At 27.8% G+C, this 14140-nt stretch overlaps 1 protein-coding gene across 1 annotated transcript in view; it reads right to left on the bottom strand.

Annotated features, from left to right (window-relative positions):
- Window positions 1-14140, bottom strand: part of LOC111636063 (twitchin-like) — a 68830-nt gene that overhangs the window by 7476 nt on the left and 47214 nt on the right. Inside the window, exons 32-51 of the mRNA XM_023381227.1 lie at window positions 9065-9367; window positions 8692-8973; window positions 8538-8620; window positions 8285-8485; window positions 6582-6696; window positions 6362-6497; window positions 6120-6144; window positions 5684-5990; window positions 5311-5592; window positions 4940-5239; window positions 4507-4809; window positions 4134-4415; window positions 3763-4062; window positions 3368-3670; window positions 3002-3283; window positions 2730-2906; window positions 2521-2643; window positions 1956-2255; window positions 1585-1866; window positions 7-210 (exon numbers count right to left, since the gene is read on the bottom strand). Of these exons, the coding sequence (XP_023236995.1) occupies window positions 7-210; window positions 1585-1866; window positions 1956-2255; window positions 2521-2643; window positions 2730-2906; window positions 3002-3283; window positions 3368-3670; window positions 3763-4062; window positions 4134-4415; window positions 4507-4809; window positions 4940-5239; window positions 5311-5592; window positions 5684-5990; window positions 6120-6144; window positions 6362-6497; window positions 6582-6696; window positions 8285-8485; window positions 8538-8620; window positions 8692-8973; window positions 9065-9367 (4590 nt within the window). The remainder of the gene's footprint in view (window positions 1-6; window positions 211-1584; window positions 1867-1955; window positions 2256-2520; window positions 2644-2729; window positions 2907-3001; window positions 3284-3367; window positions 3671-3762; window positions 4063-4133; window positions 4416-4506; window positions 4810-4939; window positions 5240-5310; window positions 5593-5683; window positions 5991-6119; window positions 6145-6361; window positions 6498-6581; window positions 6697-8284; window positions 8486-8537; window positions 8621-8691; window positions 8974-9064; window positions 9368-14140) is intronic.

Below are 14140 nucleotides of genomic sequence, written 5' to 3'. Positions count from 1 at the left end.
CTATACCAGGTTCAAGGTTATTAACATCCATCTCTGGTTTAGTAGTGCGACCTACAGGCACCCAACGACCTGTTGATGTATCCATTCTTTCCACAGCATAATGTTCAATAGGTACACCACCATCATCTTCAGGAGGTTTCCATTTCAATTTACAGCCTTCTGCATGTATACCACTTATTTCTAGAGGACCAGTAGGATGAGATGGTCTGTCTGAAACATGGTAATTTAGAATTAAATTACAATGATTTTCATTAATTTTAAATAATTTACGTGAAAAATATTCAAGAATAAATTTTGAAACAAATATATTTAATAAAAAGTTTTTAAAATAAATCCATTTAAAAAAAAAAAGATTAATTTAAGATTAACAGAAGATTTATTTTTAAATTTAATAAACAATGAGAAATCATTAAAGAAACTTCATCAAATATAATTTTTTGCTGAATAGAATTTCTAATATAAAAAAAAAATGAATGATATCATTCATAAAGTGTAATTAAATGAGGAGTTAAAAATAAGTTCTTAAATTATTTAATTTAATTAAAAATTTCTTTATATTTATGGATTATAAATAAATATTTTTGATTATAATTTGAAATATTTATATTGATTAATAATTACCAAATTTATGAATAAAAATGTCTCTCACATTGAATGTTTAATAAATAAATTAAGAAAAATTTGAAAATATGGTGCATAGTAAGATTTTTATTTTCATTTAAAAAATAATAATCCAAGACATTAAAGTTAATTAAAATTACAAATGTAAATTACACAAACTGACATCTTTACTCGACCTTTTTCACACTAAAAATTCATCTAAAACACACTGAGGTTTGACCTTTTATTTGAGATTATAACCTCAGTAAATTATGTAAAAGCCAAATGTCATTGATAATTGGATCATAAAATAAATCCAAGTACTAGTAACATTTTTTGTCTTTTACATAATTTACTAAGCTCATAGCTTCAAATAAAAGGTCAAACTTCAATGTGTTTTAGATGAGTTTCTGGTGTGAAGATACCAGCTTGGATAGTTTATGTTTGTGATTTTAATGATTTTTATTTTCATTTCTTCATATTATACATTTATGAATATGCTGATGACTATCAAAACACTATAAACCATAAACTAAACATTTAACTAATAACTAAAATTAATAAATTGTATTTAATACAATATTTTATTGTAATTAATGAAAAACAAAGTTTTCACATACCTAATACCTCAATTTGAACTTGTGCTTCATCATCACCAGAAGAATTTTCTGCTCTTATTATGTACACACCTGAATCTTTACGCTCAACAGAATGAATTACCAATTTAGTTCTGTATGGTTCTAACTCAATTCCTATTTGACCACCGTCTTTCAATACTTCTTTCTCTTTCATCCAAATTTTTTTCGGTGGAGGTTCACCAATTATTTTCACATCAAACTTAATACTTTGACCAGCATGAATAATTACGTTCATTAACCAATCACCCACTGTACATTCTTTTTCACATTTATATATTAAAATATAAAATAATAAACTTTAAATCATATAAATAAAAATAAAATACAAACTTAATCTAAATTATACCTAATACAACAACATCCACTTCAGCTTCATCTTTTCCATATTCATTAACTGCAGTTATCGTATAAGTGCCATTATGTTCTCGTTTTGCATTCCTCACAGTTAGCTTTGTATTATATTCTTCTATTACTAGTTTTACAGTCTCACTTTGTGTAACTTTTCTGCCTTTTAAAGTCCAGGTAATGGTTGGTGGTGGCTCACCAATTACGTTTACATCAAAATTGAATGACTGGCCAGCTCTAATTCGAACCTTGTGTAGATTTGTTCTATCAATTTTAGGAGCCACTGTATTTAAAAATAATAATATAAGTATAAAATAATTTTTAAAAAGTCTTTATTACATTTTAATTTAAAAACTAAAATGTAAAACATACATCGCCTTGGTTTTGCAACTATAGGAAGCGTTGCTTCACTAGGCTCTCCAGGGCCAGCTTTATTGACAGCTTTAACTCTGAATTCATATGCCTGACCTTGAATAAGATCAGGAACAGTTGCTTTAGTTTGATCACCTGGGACTTCAACAGCTTTTTCCCAATTGCCATATTTATCTTTCTTTTCAATGATGTAACTTGAGATTGGTGCACCACCATCACTTGCAGGTGGTGTCCATTTCAAATCAACATGATCTTTGTCCCAGTCAGTAGCTTCAGGTGTTCCCGGTTTACCAGGCTCATCTAAAAGTTTTAAAATTTAAATTTTGTAAGTAAACTTTACATTTGTAATTGAAAATAACAAAATATTAAATATCATTATAATTCATAAGGCTCAAAACAAAAAAATTTAACTATTTTTAATGCAAAATATATGTCTAAAATGACAGGAATAATTAGGTTCTTAACTATCTTTTAACTCATAATATCAATAAAGAATAAAACTATTCTATTAAATTCTGAAATCCTAAAAGCATCTATTATTATCATTTTAGTAATTATTACTTACCAAATGGATTCTTAGCAGTTATAGCTTTTTCTGTTTCAAGTGGTACTGATTCTCCTTCTTTATTCACAGCCATAACTCTGAATTTATAATCCTTGCCAGGAGTTAAGCCTGTTACTTCCATATCTTTATTTTAACATAATAAAAATTATTATTTTTTAATTTTAGTGAATGATTTAAGTTGTCTTAATTATTATCATAAATTAATTTACTTGGTTCTTTTGATGTGCCAACAGGAATCCATGTTCCAGTTTCTGGATCCATCTTTTCCACTTTATAACATTCAATTGGAGTACCACCATCATCTTTTGGTTTCTTCCATTTTAGTTTGCAACCTTCTTTATGTACATCGGATACTTCTAATGGTCCCTGAGGTGCAGTGGGTTTATCTATTTATAAATTAAATTTCAAAATAATATATTTTTAATTTTAAAATATAAATTAAAAAGAAAGAATAAAAATAATAATGATATATTTCAAATACCTAAAACTGTGACATTCACTGTTACAGAATCTTTTCCTGAGCTATTGGTTGCAGTAATTGTGTACTTTCCACTATCAATACGAGTTGTTTTGCGAATTGTTACTTTAGAATTATAATCAATATTTTCAATCTGAATATGGTCTGAAGCTCTTAAAGTAACATCATTTACAATCCAGGTAACAGTTGGAGGTGGTTCACCAATAATATTAACATCAAATTTAATTGATTGTCCAGTATTAATAGTTAGATCTCTGAGACATTTCCTATCAATCTGAGGTGCCACTAAAATTTAAAAAAATTTATATTTCAAATTATTCATAAAATATATGTTTTAATTGAAAAATGATTAAATTTATAACTACATACAATATCTTGGTTTTGCTATGATTGGTACTGATGCTTCACTGGGTTCACTCTGTCCAGCTTTATTAACTGCAATCACTCGGAATTCATATTCTTTTCCTTCAGTCAAAAAGGGAGCTGTTCCTTTACAAGAGTCACCTGGAACTTCAGCAGCTTTTTCCCAACGTGTTGCTAATTTTTCTTTCTTTTCAATAATATAATGGGTTATGGGTGCACCTCCATCTCTGTCTGGTGGTTTCCATTTTAAGTCAACTCTATCCTTATTCCAATCAGTTGCTTCTGGTTTACCAGGAGCACTTGGTGGATCTTTAAAATTAATTTATCATATTTAAATTCAATAAAATGTAACTGAAACAATAAATTCAAAATTCCAACAAATAGCAAAATAAAAATCTTACCATAAGGATCTTTAGCTAGAATTGGCGCCAAAGTTTCAAGTGGATCAGATTCTCCTTCCTTATTAACTGCTTTAACTCTAAATTTATATTGTTTTCCTGGTGTCAAACCTGTAACTTCCATTTCTGGTGAATAAACTTTTCCAACAGGTACCCAAGCACCTGTATCTGGATCTTGTTTTTCTACAAGATAACCTTCTAATGGTTCTCCACCATCATCTTTAGGCTTATTCCATTTCAACTTACAACCATTCTTGTTGATATCTGATACTTCTAATGGGCCTTCAGGCTTAGAAGGCTTTGCTATAATTGATAAAATTAAAATTTAGAATACCAATTTTTAAAAATTTAAAATATAAAAAGTTTTTATTTACCTAAAACAGTTACTTCTACATCTGCTTGGTCCTCTCCATAAGTATTTCTTGCTGTAATACGATATGTTCCATTATCTGAACGCTCTGCTTTATCACAAGTTAATTTTGTATTATAAGGAATATTTTGAATTGTTAATGTTAATCTTTCAACAACTGGTCTTTCCTTAATAGTCCAAGTAACTGAAGGAGGTGGCTCCCCAATGATTTTTACATCAAAGAAAAAGGATTGGCCATATTTTACTGTTACTGATCTTAAGTTACGTCTATCAATTCTTGGTGCCACTATAATAATAAAGATTTTTTGGTAGGTAAGTTATTTAAAAATAAAAAAAACTACATATTTCTTTATGCATATATATAATTTTTGATTTACATTTTCTTGGTTTTGCTGTGACAGGCTTTGAAGGATCACTTTCTTCTCCAGGGCCAGCAGCATTTATTGCTCTAACACGAAATTGATAAGTTTCTCCTTGAATTAAGTCATAAACACGTGCTTCACATTCTTTTCCATCAATCTGAGCAGCTTTTGTCCATACTGTAGTAGATTTTTCTTTTTTCTCAATAATATAACCTACTATTGGAGCACCTCCATCTTTAACTGGTGGCTGCCATTTCAAATCCACACGATCTTTATCCCAATCTTTAATTTCTGGAATACCAGGTTTTCCAGGGGCATCTAAAATAATTGTTATATTCTATTAAAGTTCACTGAATAAAATAGTCTTTAATTATTTATTTAAATTCAATAAAATGTAACTGAAACAATAAATTCAAAATTCCAACAAATAGCAAAATAAAAATCTTACCATAAGGATCTTTAGCTAGAATTGGCGCCAAAGTTTCAAGTGGATCAGATTCTCCTTCCTTATTAACTGCTTTAACTCTAAATTTATATTGTTTTCCTGGTGTCAAACCTGTAACTTCCATTTCTGGTGAATAAACTTTTCCAACAGGTACCCAAGCACCTGTATCTGGATCTTGTTTTTCTACAAGATAACCTTCTAATGGTTCTCCACCATCATCTTTAGGCTTATTCCATTTCAACTTACAACCATTCTTGTTGATATCTGATACTTCTAATGGGCCTTCAGGCTTAGAAGGCTTTGCTATAATTGATAAAATTAAAATTTAGAATACCAATTTTTAAAAATTTAAAATATAAAAAGTTTTTATTTACCTAAAACAGTTACTTCTACATCTGCTTGGTCCTCTCCATAAGTATTTCTTGCTGTAATACGATATGTTCCATTATCTGAACGCTCTGCTTTATCACAAGTTAATTTTGTATTATAAGGAATATTTTGAATTGTTAATGTTAATCTTTCAACAACTGGTCTTTCCTTAATAGTCCAAGTAACTGAAGGAGGTGGCTCCCCAATGATTTTTACATCAAAGAAAAAGGATTGGCCATATTTTACTGTTACTGATCTTAAGTTACGTCTATCAATTCTTGGTGCCACTATAATAATAAAGATTTTTTGGTAGGTAAGTTATTTAAAAATAAAAAAAACTACATATTTCTTTATGCATATATATAATTTTTGATTTACATTTTCTTGGTTTTGCTGTGACAGGCTTTGAAGGATCACTTTCTTCTCCAGGGCCAGCAGCATTTATTGCTCTAACACGAAATTGATAAGTTTCTCCTTGAATTAAGTCATAAACACGTGCTTCACATTCTTTTCCATCAATCTGAGCAGCTTTTGTCCATACTGTAGTAGATTTTTCTTTTTTCTCAATAATATAACCTACTATTGGAGCACCTCCATCTTTAACTGGTGGCTGCCATTTCAAATCCACACGATCTTTATCCCAATCTTTAATTTCTGGAATACCAGGTTTTCNCATTTTGATTAACTGAATTAAATTTTTAATTTGGAAAATTAAATACAATTTATATTTTTATATTTAATTTTACTCAAGATTCAATTGTCAGCAGATTGTTAAAGAAATTCCCTCTTTATGTTCTCATGAAAATGTACTAACTAAATCCCAAATACCACCAACAAGACTAACTAAATTATTAACTACAAAAAAGTTATTAGAAAATGTTGATAATTTTACATTTATTATAAATGATCCTCCAATAACAGTGATTCAAGCATACAACTGCAGATAGCCAAATTTGGCATAATTAACATATAATCACATTCAATAAAAATAATATTAAATTTAGAATTTTCAGTAAGTGATAATTTATATTGTTTTATTTTAAACTTAATATTTACCTCATTTTATCTCTCTTTTCAATAACATAACCTGTAATTGGTGATCCACCATCTGAATCAGGTGCTTTCCACTTCAGTTTAACAAAATCTTTATCATAATCATCAATTTCAGGAGTTCCAGGTTTTCCAGGTTGGTCTGTATTTATAAATTATATATTTAATAATTCAATTTTATTTATTATTTATTTATTTGTTTTATTTATTTTCAATAGAAAATTACCAAATGGATTTTTAGCTAATATTGCTTTATCAGCTTCCAGTGGTTCTGATTCACCTTGACGATTAGCTGCCCTAACACGGAATTTGTAATTTTTACCAGGCTGTAGACCTTTTACCTGTTGCAATTTTAAAGTTAAATTATCAATATATACTTAACAATATTTATAATGAAAGCATTTGTATTAATAAATGGAAATTTTTTGAAAAACGCTATTAATAGAAGATTTAGAATTCTCTATCAATAAAATAGCAAAACTTTGTTTTTTGTTAATATATGTTTTGCATTAAAATACGTAGGAAAAAATATAATTTGTTTAGTCATTTAGAACTAAATGTAATAATTTATTTTTACTATTTATTTATATTAAAAATGACTTATTTTTTTATATGCACCATTTTAAAAAATTAATTTCTAAACTAATTGCTATATTTATGATATTAACAAGCTAGAAATGAAAAAACAATTTGTTATTTATATAATGTGATAACTTATATTTTTAACATTATTGATTATGGACATAAAATATGTTGTGAATATACATTTTGTTGTGACTAAAGGAAATTATCCATTGTGTCATTGTATCTTCCTCACTAAAATATTTGCATGTTAGCAAACATCAAATAACTGATTTTTGAATTGGTTAGTATATTACACACCATATAAAACTGATCTAAGACATTTTTCAATTTAGATGAAATTTCTCATCTCTGACTGGGAATATATTCAGAGATGATATATTTTACAATATACTGCATAGAAGGCTGAAACTAGTCCTTCATACATACATACATATATATATATATATATATATATCTTACTAGAACTTTGTATTAATTGACTGTAATACTAGAAATAGATTAAAAATTTTTTTAATTTTTAAAATATAAAATATCACAAAGCTACAAATATTGAATTAACTTCATTTTCCTTTTTTGTTGTTACAAAATTGAAAATTTTTGTTAATTTTTCCATTTTTCTTAAAGCCTTGAATCCTTTTGAAGCTAACAGAGTCATAGCAAACTTTTAGCTTATCAACTCAAACAAGATAGAAGTTATGCACATACTATTATTCTTATAAATTATTGAAAATCATTCCTTAGTCAGGATATATATTTTCTTTAACTTTTTCTTTCTTTTTTTATCTTTTTTAAGTTAAATTATAGTGATGTTTTATTGTTTGTATTATTGCTGTACATTTCAGTAAAACTGTGCATAATACTCCTTATTTTTATACAAATTAAATAAATGAATGAATTTTTTAGTCAAATTGTACTAAATTTGTTTTCACATAAATCTTACTACACTAACACAATCAGGAACAAAAATTTTATTATAATAAAAAGACATTAATTCTATCTGAATGTTATCACCAATTATTTATTAAATATCTTTAATAAATAACATATGATAATTAATTTATATTATATGTAAAATATAAATTATTGTTATTTTAAAAATTTGATAAGAAGTCCATTTATTTTGAAATTTTATTATAATTTTTTAGAGTTCAATTTTTCTTTTGCTTTTTAAATATTTTATTGAAAATGTTTTTATTGTTTTAATGTTATTTATTTCTTCTTTCCTATTTCTAAAAATATTTTTTCATCCTTAAAAATAAAAAACTAAAAAAAGCATTGTGAAGTTTATATATATATAGCTAATAATTAATCTGATGTCATCTTACATTTACAGTTCATACTTACTTTCATTGTAGTCTCTGGACCAATTGTTTCTCCAGCTGGAACCCATATACCTGTCTTGGGATCCATTTTTTCTATTACATAATGATCAATTGGAATACCTCCATCATCACTAGGAGGATTCCAATTTAGAGTGCACCCTTCAGCATGAATATCATCTATTTTTAATGGACCATTTGGTGCAGTAGGTTTATCTAAAGAAAAATGAAACAAAATGATTTAAAAATTCCTATTCTTTAATATTAAAAGAAATTACNTTAGGCTTATTCCATTTCAACTTACAACCATTCTTGTTGATATCTGATACTTCTAATGGGCCTTCAGGCTTAGAAGGCTTTGCTATAATTGATAAAATTAAAATTTAGAATACCAATTTTTAAAAATTTAAAATATAAAAAGTTTTTATTTACCTAAAACAGTTACTTCTACATCTGCTTGGTCCTCTCCATAAGTATTTCTTGCTGTAATACGATATGTTCCATTATCTGAACGCTCTGCTTTATCACAAGTTAATTTTGTATTATAAGGAATATTTTGAATTGTTAATGTTAATCTTTCAACAACTGGTCTTTCCTTAATAGTCCAAGTAACTGAAGGAGGTGGCTCCCCAATGATTTTTACATCAAAGAAAAAGGATTGGCCATATTTTACTGTTACTGATCTTAAGTTACGTCTATCAATTCTTGGTGCCACTATAATAATAAAGATTTTTTGGTAGGTAAGTTATTTAAAAATAAAAAAAACTACATATTTCTTTATGCATATATATAATTTTTGATTTACATTTTCTTGGTTTTGCTGTGACAGGCTTTGAAGGATCACTTTCTTCTCCAGGGCCAGCAGCATTTATTGCTCTAACACGAAATTGATAAGTTTCTCCTTGAATTAAGTCATAAACACGTGCTTCACATTCTTTTCCATCAATCTGACCAGCTTTTGTCCATACTGTAGTAGATTTTTCTTTTTTCTCAATAATATAACCTACTATTGGAGCACCTCCATCTTTAACTGGTGGCTGCCATTTCAAATCCACACGATCTTTATCCCAATCTTTAATTTCTGGAATACCAGGTTTTCCAGGGGCATCTAAAATAATTGTTATATTCTATTAAAGTTCACTGAATAAAATAGTCTTTAATTATTTATTTAAATTCAATAATCTATACATCAAGTATAAATTTATTAATTACAGTTTTACTTAAAATTTACTGTGCAAATACAAAAATTTTTGAAATAGTATATACTGTCTTATATAATTTACAGAGTTATTATATACAATATGATCATGAAATTTCAGATTCAATAACATAAACTATATATATTCTATAACTGAAAAGTTTTTTCAGTTATGAAAGTTGAGTTTTATGCCAACTTATAAAATGTTCATAACAATAATATTACTTTTATTATGAATAGAAAAAAATTAAATGATACTTTTAATGGTAAAATTTTAATTCATCATTGATTATATTTTCATTTAAAAAGTTTTATTTTTTACATATCAATATGAAATGGGCTCTATATTTTAATACTAGAGAAATTTTTATGTCAATCAATTAATTCTTTCATAACTGTTCCTTTGAATGAGAGTTTTTATATAAAGTAGTTTTGAAATTAAAAGTGACTTTTCATATAATACATATTATTATTCTTTCTATTATTACATTCTAAAACTATCCCTTTTTAAATAGAATTTATATTCAAGATTATATTTATTGTTCTTGAATGTTCTGCAATCTATTTACAACTTCTCTGCTACAGATTTTTGTACTTAAATGTAATATAGAATTATACTATAAATGTAGCAATGAGACTGAGCAGTGTTAATAATTTTATAAATCTTGCTTTTAATGTCAATCTTAAGTTTCATTTTCTTTTGCACAGTTTAAAGTTATTATATGTTGTAAATAATTCATAGTTCAATCCTTAATTATATTTGTTATGAAGATTTTACTGAACTTTATTTTTGTTATCTGAATGGTAATTATTCAATCTAATTAAATATATATTACAACAAAAAATAACAAAAATCTAACTCCATAATATGACCAATCTCAAATAATCTTTCTATTTGAACTGGAGTTCATAAAAAACAAAATCATTAAAACTGACTAAGTGCTTTCAGACTTTTTTATCCATTCTTTGAGTCTCTATTGTTCAAAAATGATCTTTTCAAACTCTTATTTGAGCATATCTTCTTTTTTTGAAACATATCTGCCAGAATGTAAATTTTAACACAATGTCTTTTCATTCTAGAATAACATTCATTCAACTCAAACTATCCTTATATTCTTCAGTTCTCTTTTATTTTTTTTTACCATCCATTTCCATACAATTGATAAAATGTCTACATCTTTGATATCAAAACTTCCTTGGTTATATTTTGTTTGTAAATTTTTAATTTTTTGGCTATGCATATGTTCTCATCATCATCCACCAGTAACATCACTTTTGCCCTATCAAATTCCACCTTCAACTCTCTATTTTATGCTTCACTGCTAAGTTCCATGATCTCCACTCTCACCTTATATTTTCACAATGCTCCATTATCTGTTTTGCTAAATTTGTTCACATCACTCTAATGTAAAACTGTTTATGCTTCTTCCATCTACTAATGGTATCCTGTACATCCCACTCTACTCTGTTACATATGTTTATCTTACAGAACTGAATAGTGTTCTAGTTCTCTTAAATACTATTGTCCTACCAATCTCTCCTCCTACCTTCTATTCTTGCTTTGCTGCTCAACATAATGAATCAATATACTTCTATCCTTTCTTCCTTCCTCTCTCCTTCTTATCTGTGTGTTCTGTTGCAAATTTTTTACAATCCTCCTTATTTCCTATCCTTCCCTTAGTACCTCCATATAATGCAGGTACTAAGTATGGAAATGGATGATAAAAAGAATAAAGAGCAGAAGAGAGAACAGAAGAATATAGAAATAGTTTCAGTTGAATGAATGTTTTCTAGAATGAAAAGACATTGTGTTTAAATTTAAGTTCTGGCAGATGCTTTCTGAAATAAGATGCGTTCCAAATAAGATTTGTTCAAATAGGAGTTTGAAAAGATCATTTTTAGTGATACAAACTCAGAAGATAAATAAAAAAAGTCTGAAAGCACTTAATCAGTTTGATGATTTTGTTTTTTTATGAACTACAGTTCTAGCAATAAAAGTAATATGAAATAAGAAAAAGTACAAATTTATTTTAAAACTCATTATTATGTTGTCATAATTATTTAAATCTCAAAATAGTAAGTTGAAATATGAATAAACTGGCATATTACAGTGTATACTAAATTATATGTGGCAGTACTATTGGGTATGTTATGTAAACTATTAATATTAATATTTTATTGAAGATGTTGATTTTGAATTGAATATGTTAACTGATAGATCTGATGTGTAATAGAATTCCTAACAAGATAATTTACAGATTTTTAGTGACTATTTGGTGTCCTATAACTATACAGCAGATCCTGTTAGCACATCTCTATATATATATATACACACCTCATACAAATGTATATATATCATATAGAAGAAGATATATAGTGTCTCAATGAATCAATGAAAGTAGTATGATGGCCTTATTATACATTTCTGCCATAGGCTTACTATGTACTATAATCATATGTTTGTTCTATCCTACTGGTAATCTACCATATACAGTCAATTCTGTTTAATTGGGCCACTGGTTAATCGGGTCAGCCACTTTATTGGCCAAATCTCCAAACTAATAAATTAATACATAATTTAATCGCTTAATTGGGAAAGTAGCAGAAAAGGAATTTAGCAATTTTTGATATATTTTAGGGATCTTCCGAAAATATGTAGACACTACATACACTAATGTTGTATAGGCCTAATGGTTGGCAGAGACAAAGTGATTTTGTCTTTTGTTTGGGCAGTTTGGTTTTTCCAGAGGTCAGCACAGCGGGACATATCACATGAGGATCTCATCTGAGGCGGATCGAATAGAGCTACTGACCCTTCTCTGGATTGGACCAGACAATCCCCTTAAAAGCAAAGGGACAGATCCCCAGACAATTTTTTGAGGTCTCTCAACCAAGTTGAAGACAGCTAGATTTTCCTTCTAAGGTATTGTGTGCATGATTATGTCTAGATTTGGACAGCAGCCATCCAATCATCAAGACCAGATCAAGAGCTGGCGGATTCTACAGACACTCCTGCCGAAGTGGCCCATCTCCAAGTAAAGGAAACTGTGCTCAAAAGAAGACTGTTTAGTTAGAACATGTTCTAACTAAAAAAAGAGAAAGGAAAAATCGTTCAATCAGGAATGAATCGAATGGTCAGCACACATGTACATCACTACTATACTGTATTTGGCAACACTAGTGTGATGCGAATCAGTTAACTATCGTCATGAGTCTGGCAAATTTATAGTACAAATATTTTCTGTTTTTTGGTTTAATAAAGCATTAAAATAGGTACCTTACTTATTTATTTACCTACATATTTTAGAATTTATTATTAATTCGTTTAATTGGGCAAAAATGGATTAGTCTCAACATGTCCCAATTAACTGGAATTGACTATATTTCAGGCCAACTTATACAGTATAGACCTAAATCAGAATTTTGAGCTTTACATTAATATTTTACAATCGAAAAAAAAAGAATTTATATTCAAGATTATATTTATTGTTCTTGAATGTTCTGCAATCTATTTACAACTTCTCTGCTACAGATTTTTGTACTTAAATGTAATATAGAATTATACTATAAATGTAGCAATGAGACTGAGCAGTGTTAATAATTTTATAAATCTTGCTTTTAATGTCAATCTTAAGTTTCATTTTCTTTTGCACAGTTTAAAGTTATTATATGTTGTAAATAATTCATAGTTCAATCCTTAATTATATTTGTTATGAAGATTTTACTGAACTTTATTTTTGTTATCTGAATGGTAATTATTCAATCTAATTAAATATATATTACAACAAAAAATAACAAAAATCTAACTCCATAATATGACCAATCTCAAATAATCTTTCTATTTGAACTGGAGTTCATAAAAAACAAAATCATTAAAACTGACTAAGTGCTTTCAGACTTTTTTATCCATTCTTTGAGTCTCTATTGTTCAAAAATGATCTTTTCAAACTCTTATTTGAGCATATCTTCTTTTTTTGAAACATATCTGCCAGAATGTAAATTTTAACACAATGTCTTTTCATTCTAGAATAACATTCATTCAACTCAAACTATCTTTATATTCTTCAGTTCTCTTTTATTTTTTTTTACCATCCATTTCCATACAATTGATAAAATGTCTACATCTTTGATATCAAAACTTCCTTGGTTATATTTTGTTTGTAAATTTTTAATTTTTTGGCTATGCATATGTTCTCATCATCATCCACCAGTAACATCACTTTTGCCCTATCAAATTCCACCTTCAACTCTCTATTTTATGCTTCACTGCTAAGTTCCATGATCTCCACTCTCACCTTATATTTTCACAATGCTCCATTATCTGTTTTGCTAAATTTGTTCACATCACTCTAATGTAAAACTGTTTATGCTTCTTCCATCTACTAATGGTATCCTGTACATCCCACTCTACTCTGTTACATATGTTTATCTTACAGAACTGAATAGTGTTCTAGTTCTCTTAAATACTATTGTCCTACCAATCTCTCCTCCTACCTTCTATTCTTGCTTTGCTGCTCAACATAATGAATCAATATACTTCTATCCTTTCTTCCTTCCTCTCTCCTTCTTATCTGTGTGTTCTGTTGCAAATTTTTTACAATCCTCCTTATTTCCTATCCTTCCCTTAGTACCTCCATATAATGCAGGTACTAAGTATGGAAATGGATGATAAAAAGAATAAAG

The sequence above is a fragment of the Centruroides sculpturatus genome, unplaced genomic scaffold (assembly GCF_000671375.1).
Source record: "Centruroides sculpturatus isolate CEXI.00-Female unplaced genomic scaffold, Cexi_2.0 scaffold158, whole genome shotgun sequence".
NCBI lineage: Eukaryota > Metazoa > Arthropoda > Arachnida > Scorpiones > Buthidae > Centruroides > Centruroides sculpturatus.
This window is presented reverse-complemented; position numbering and strand designations above follow the sequence as displayed.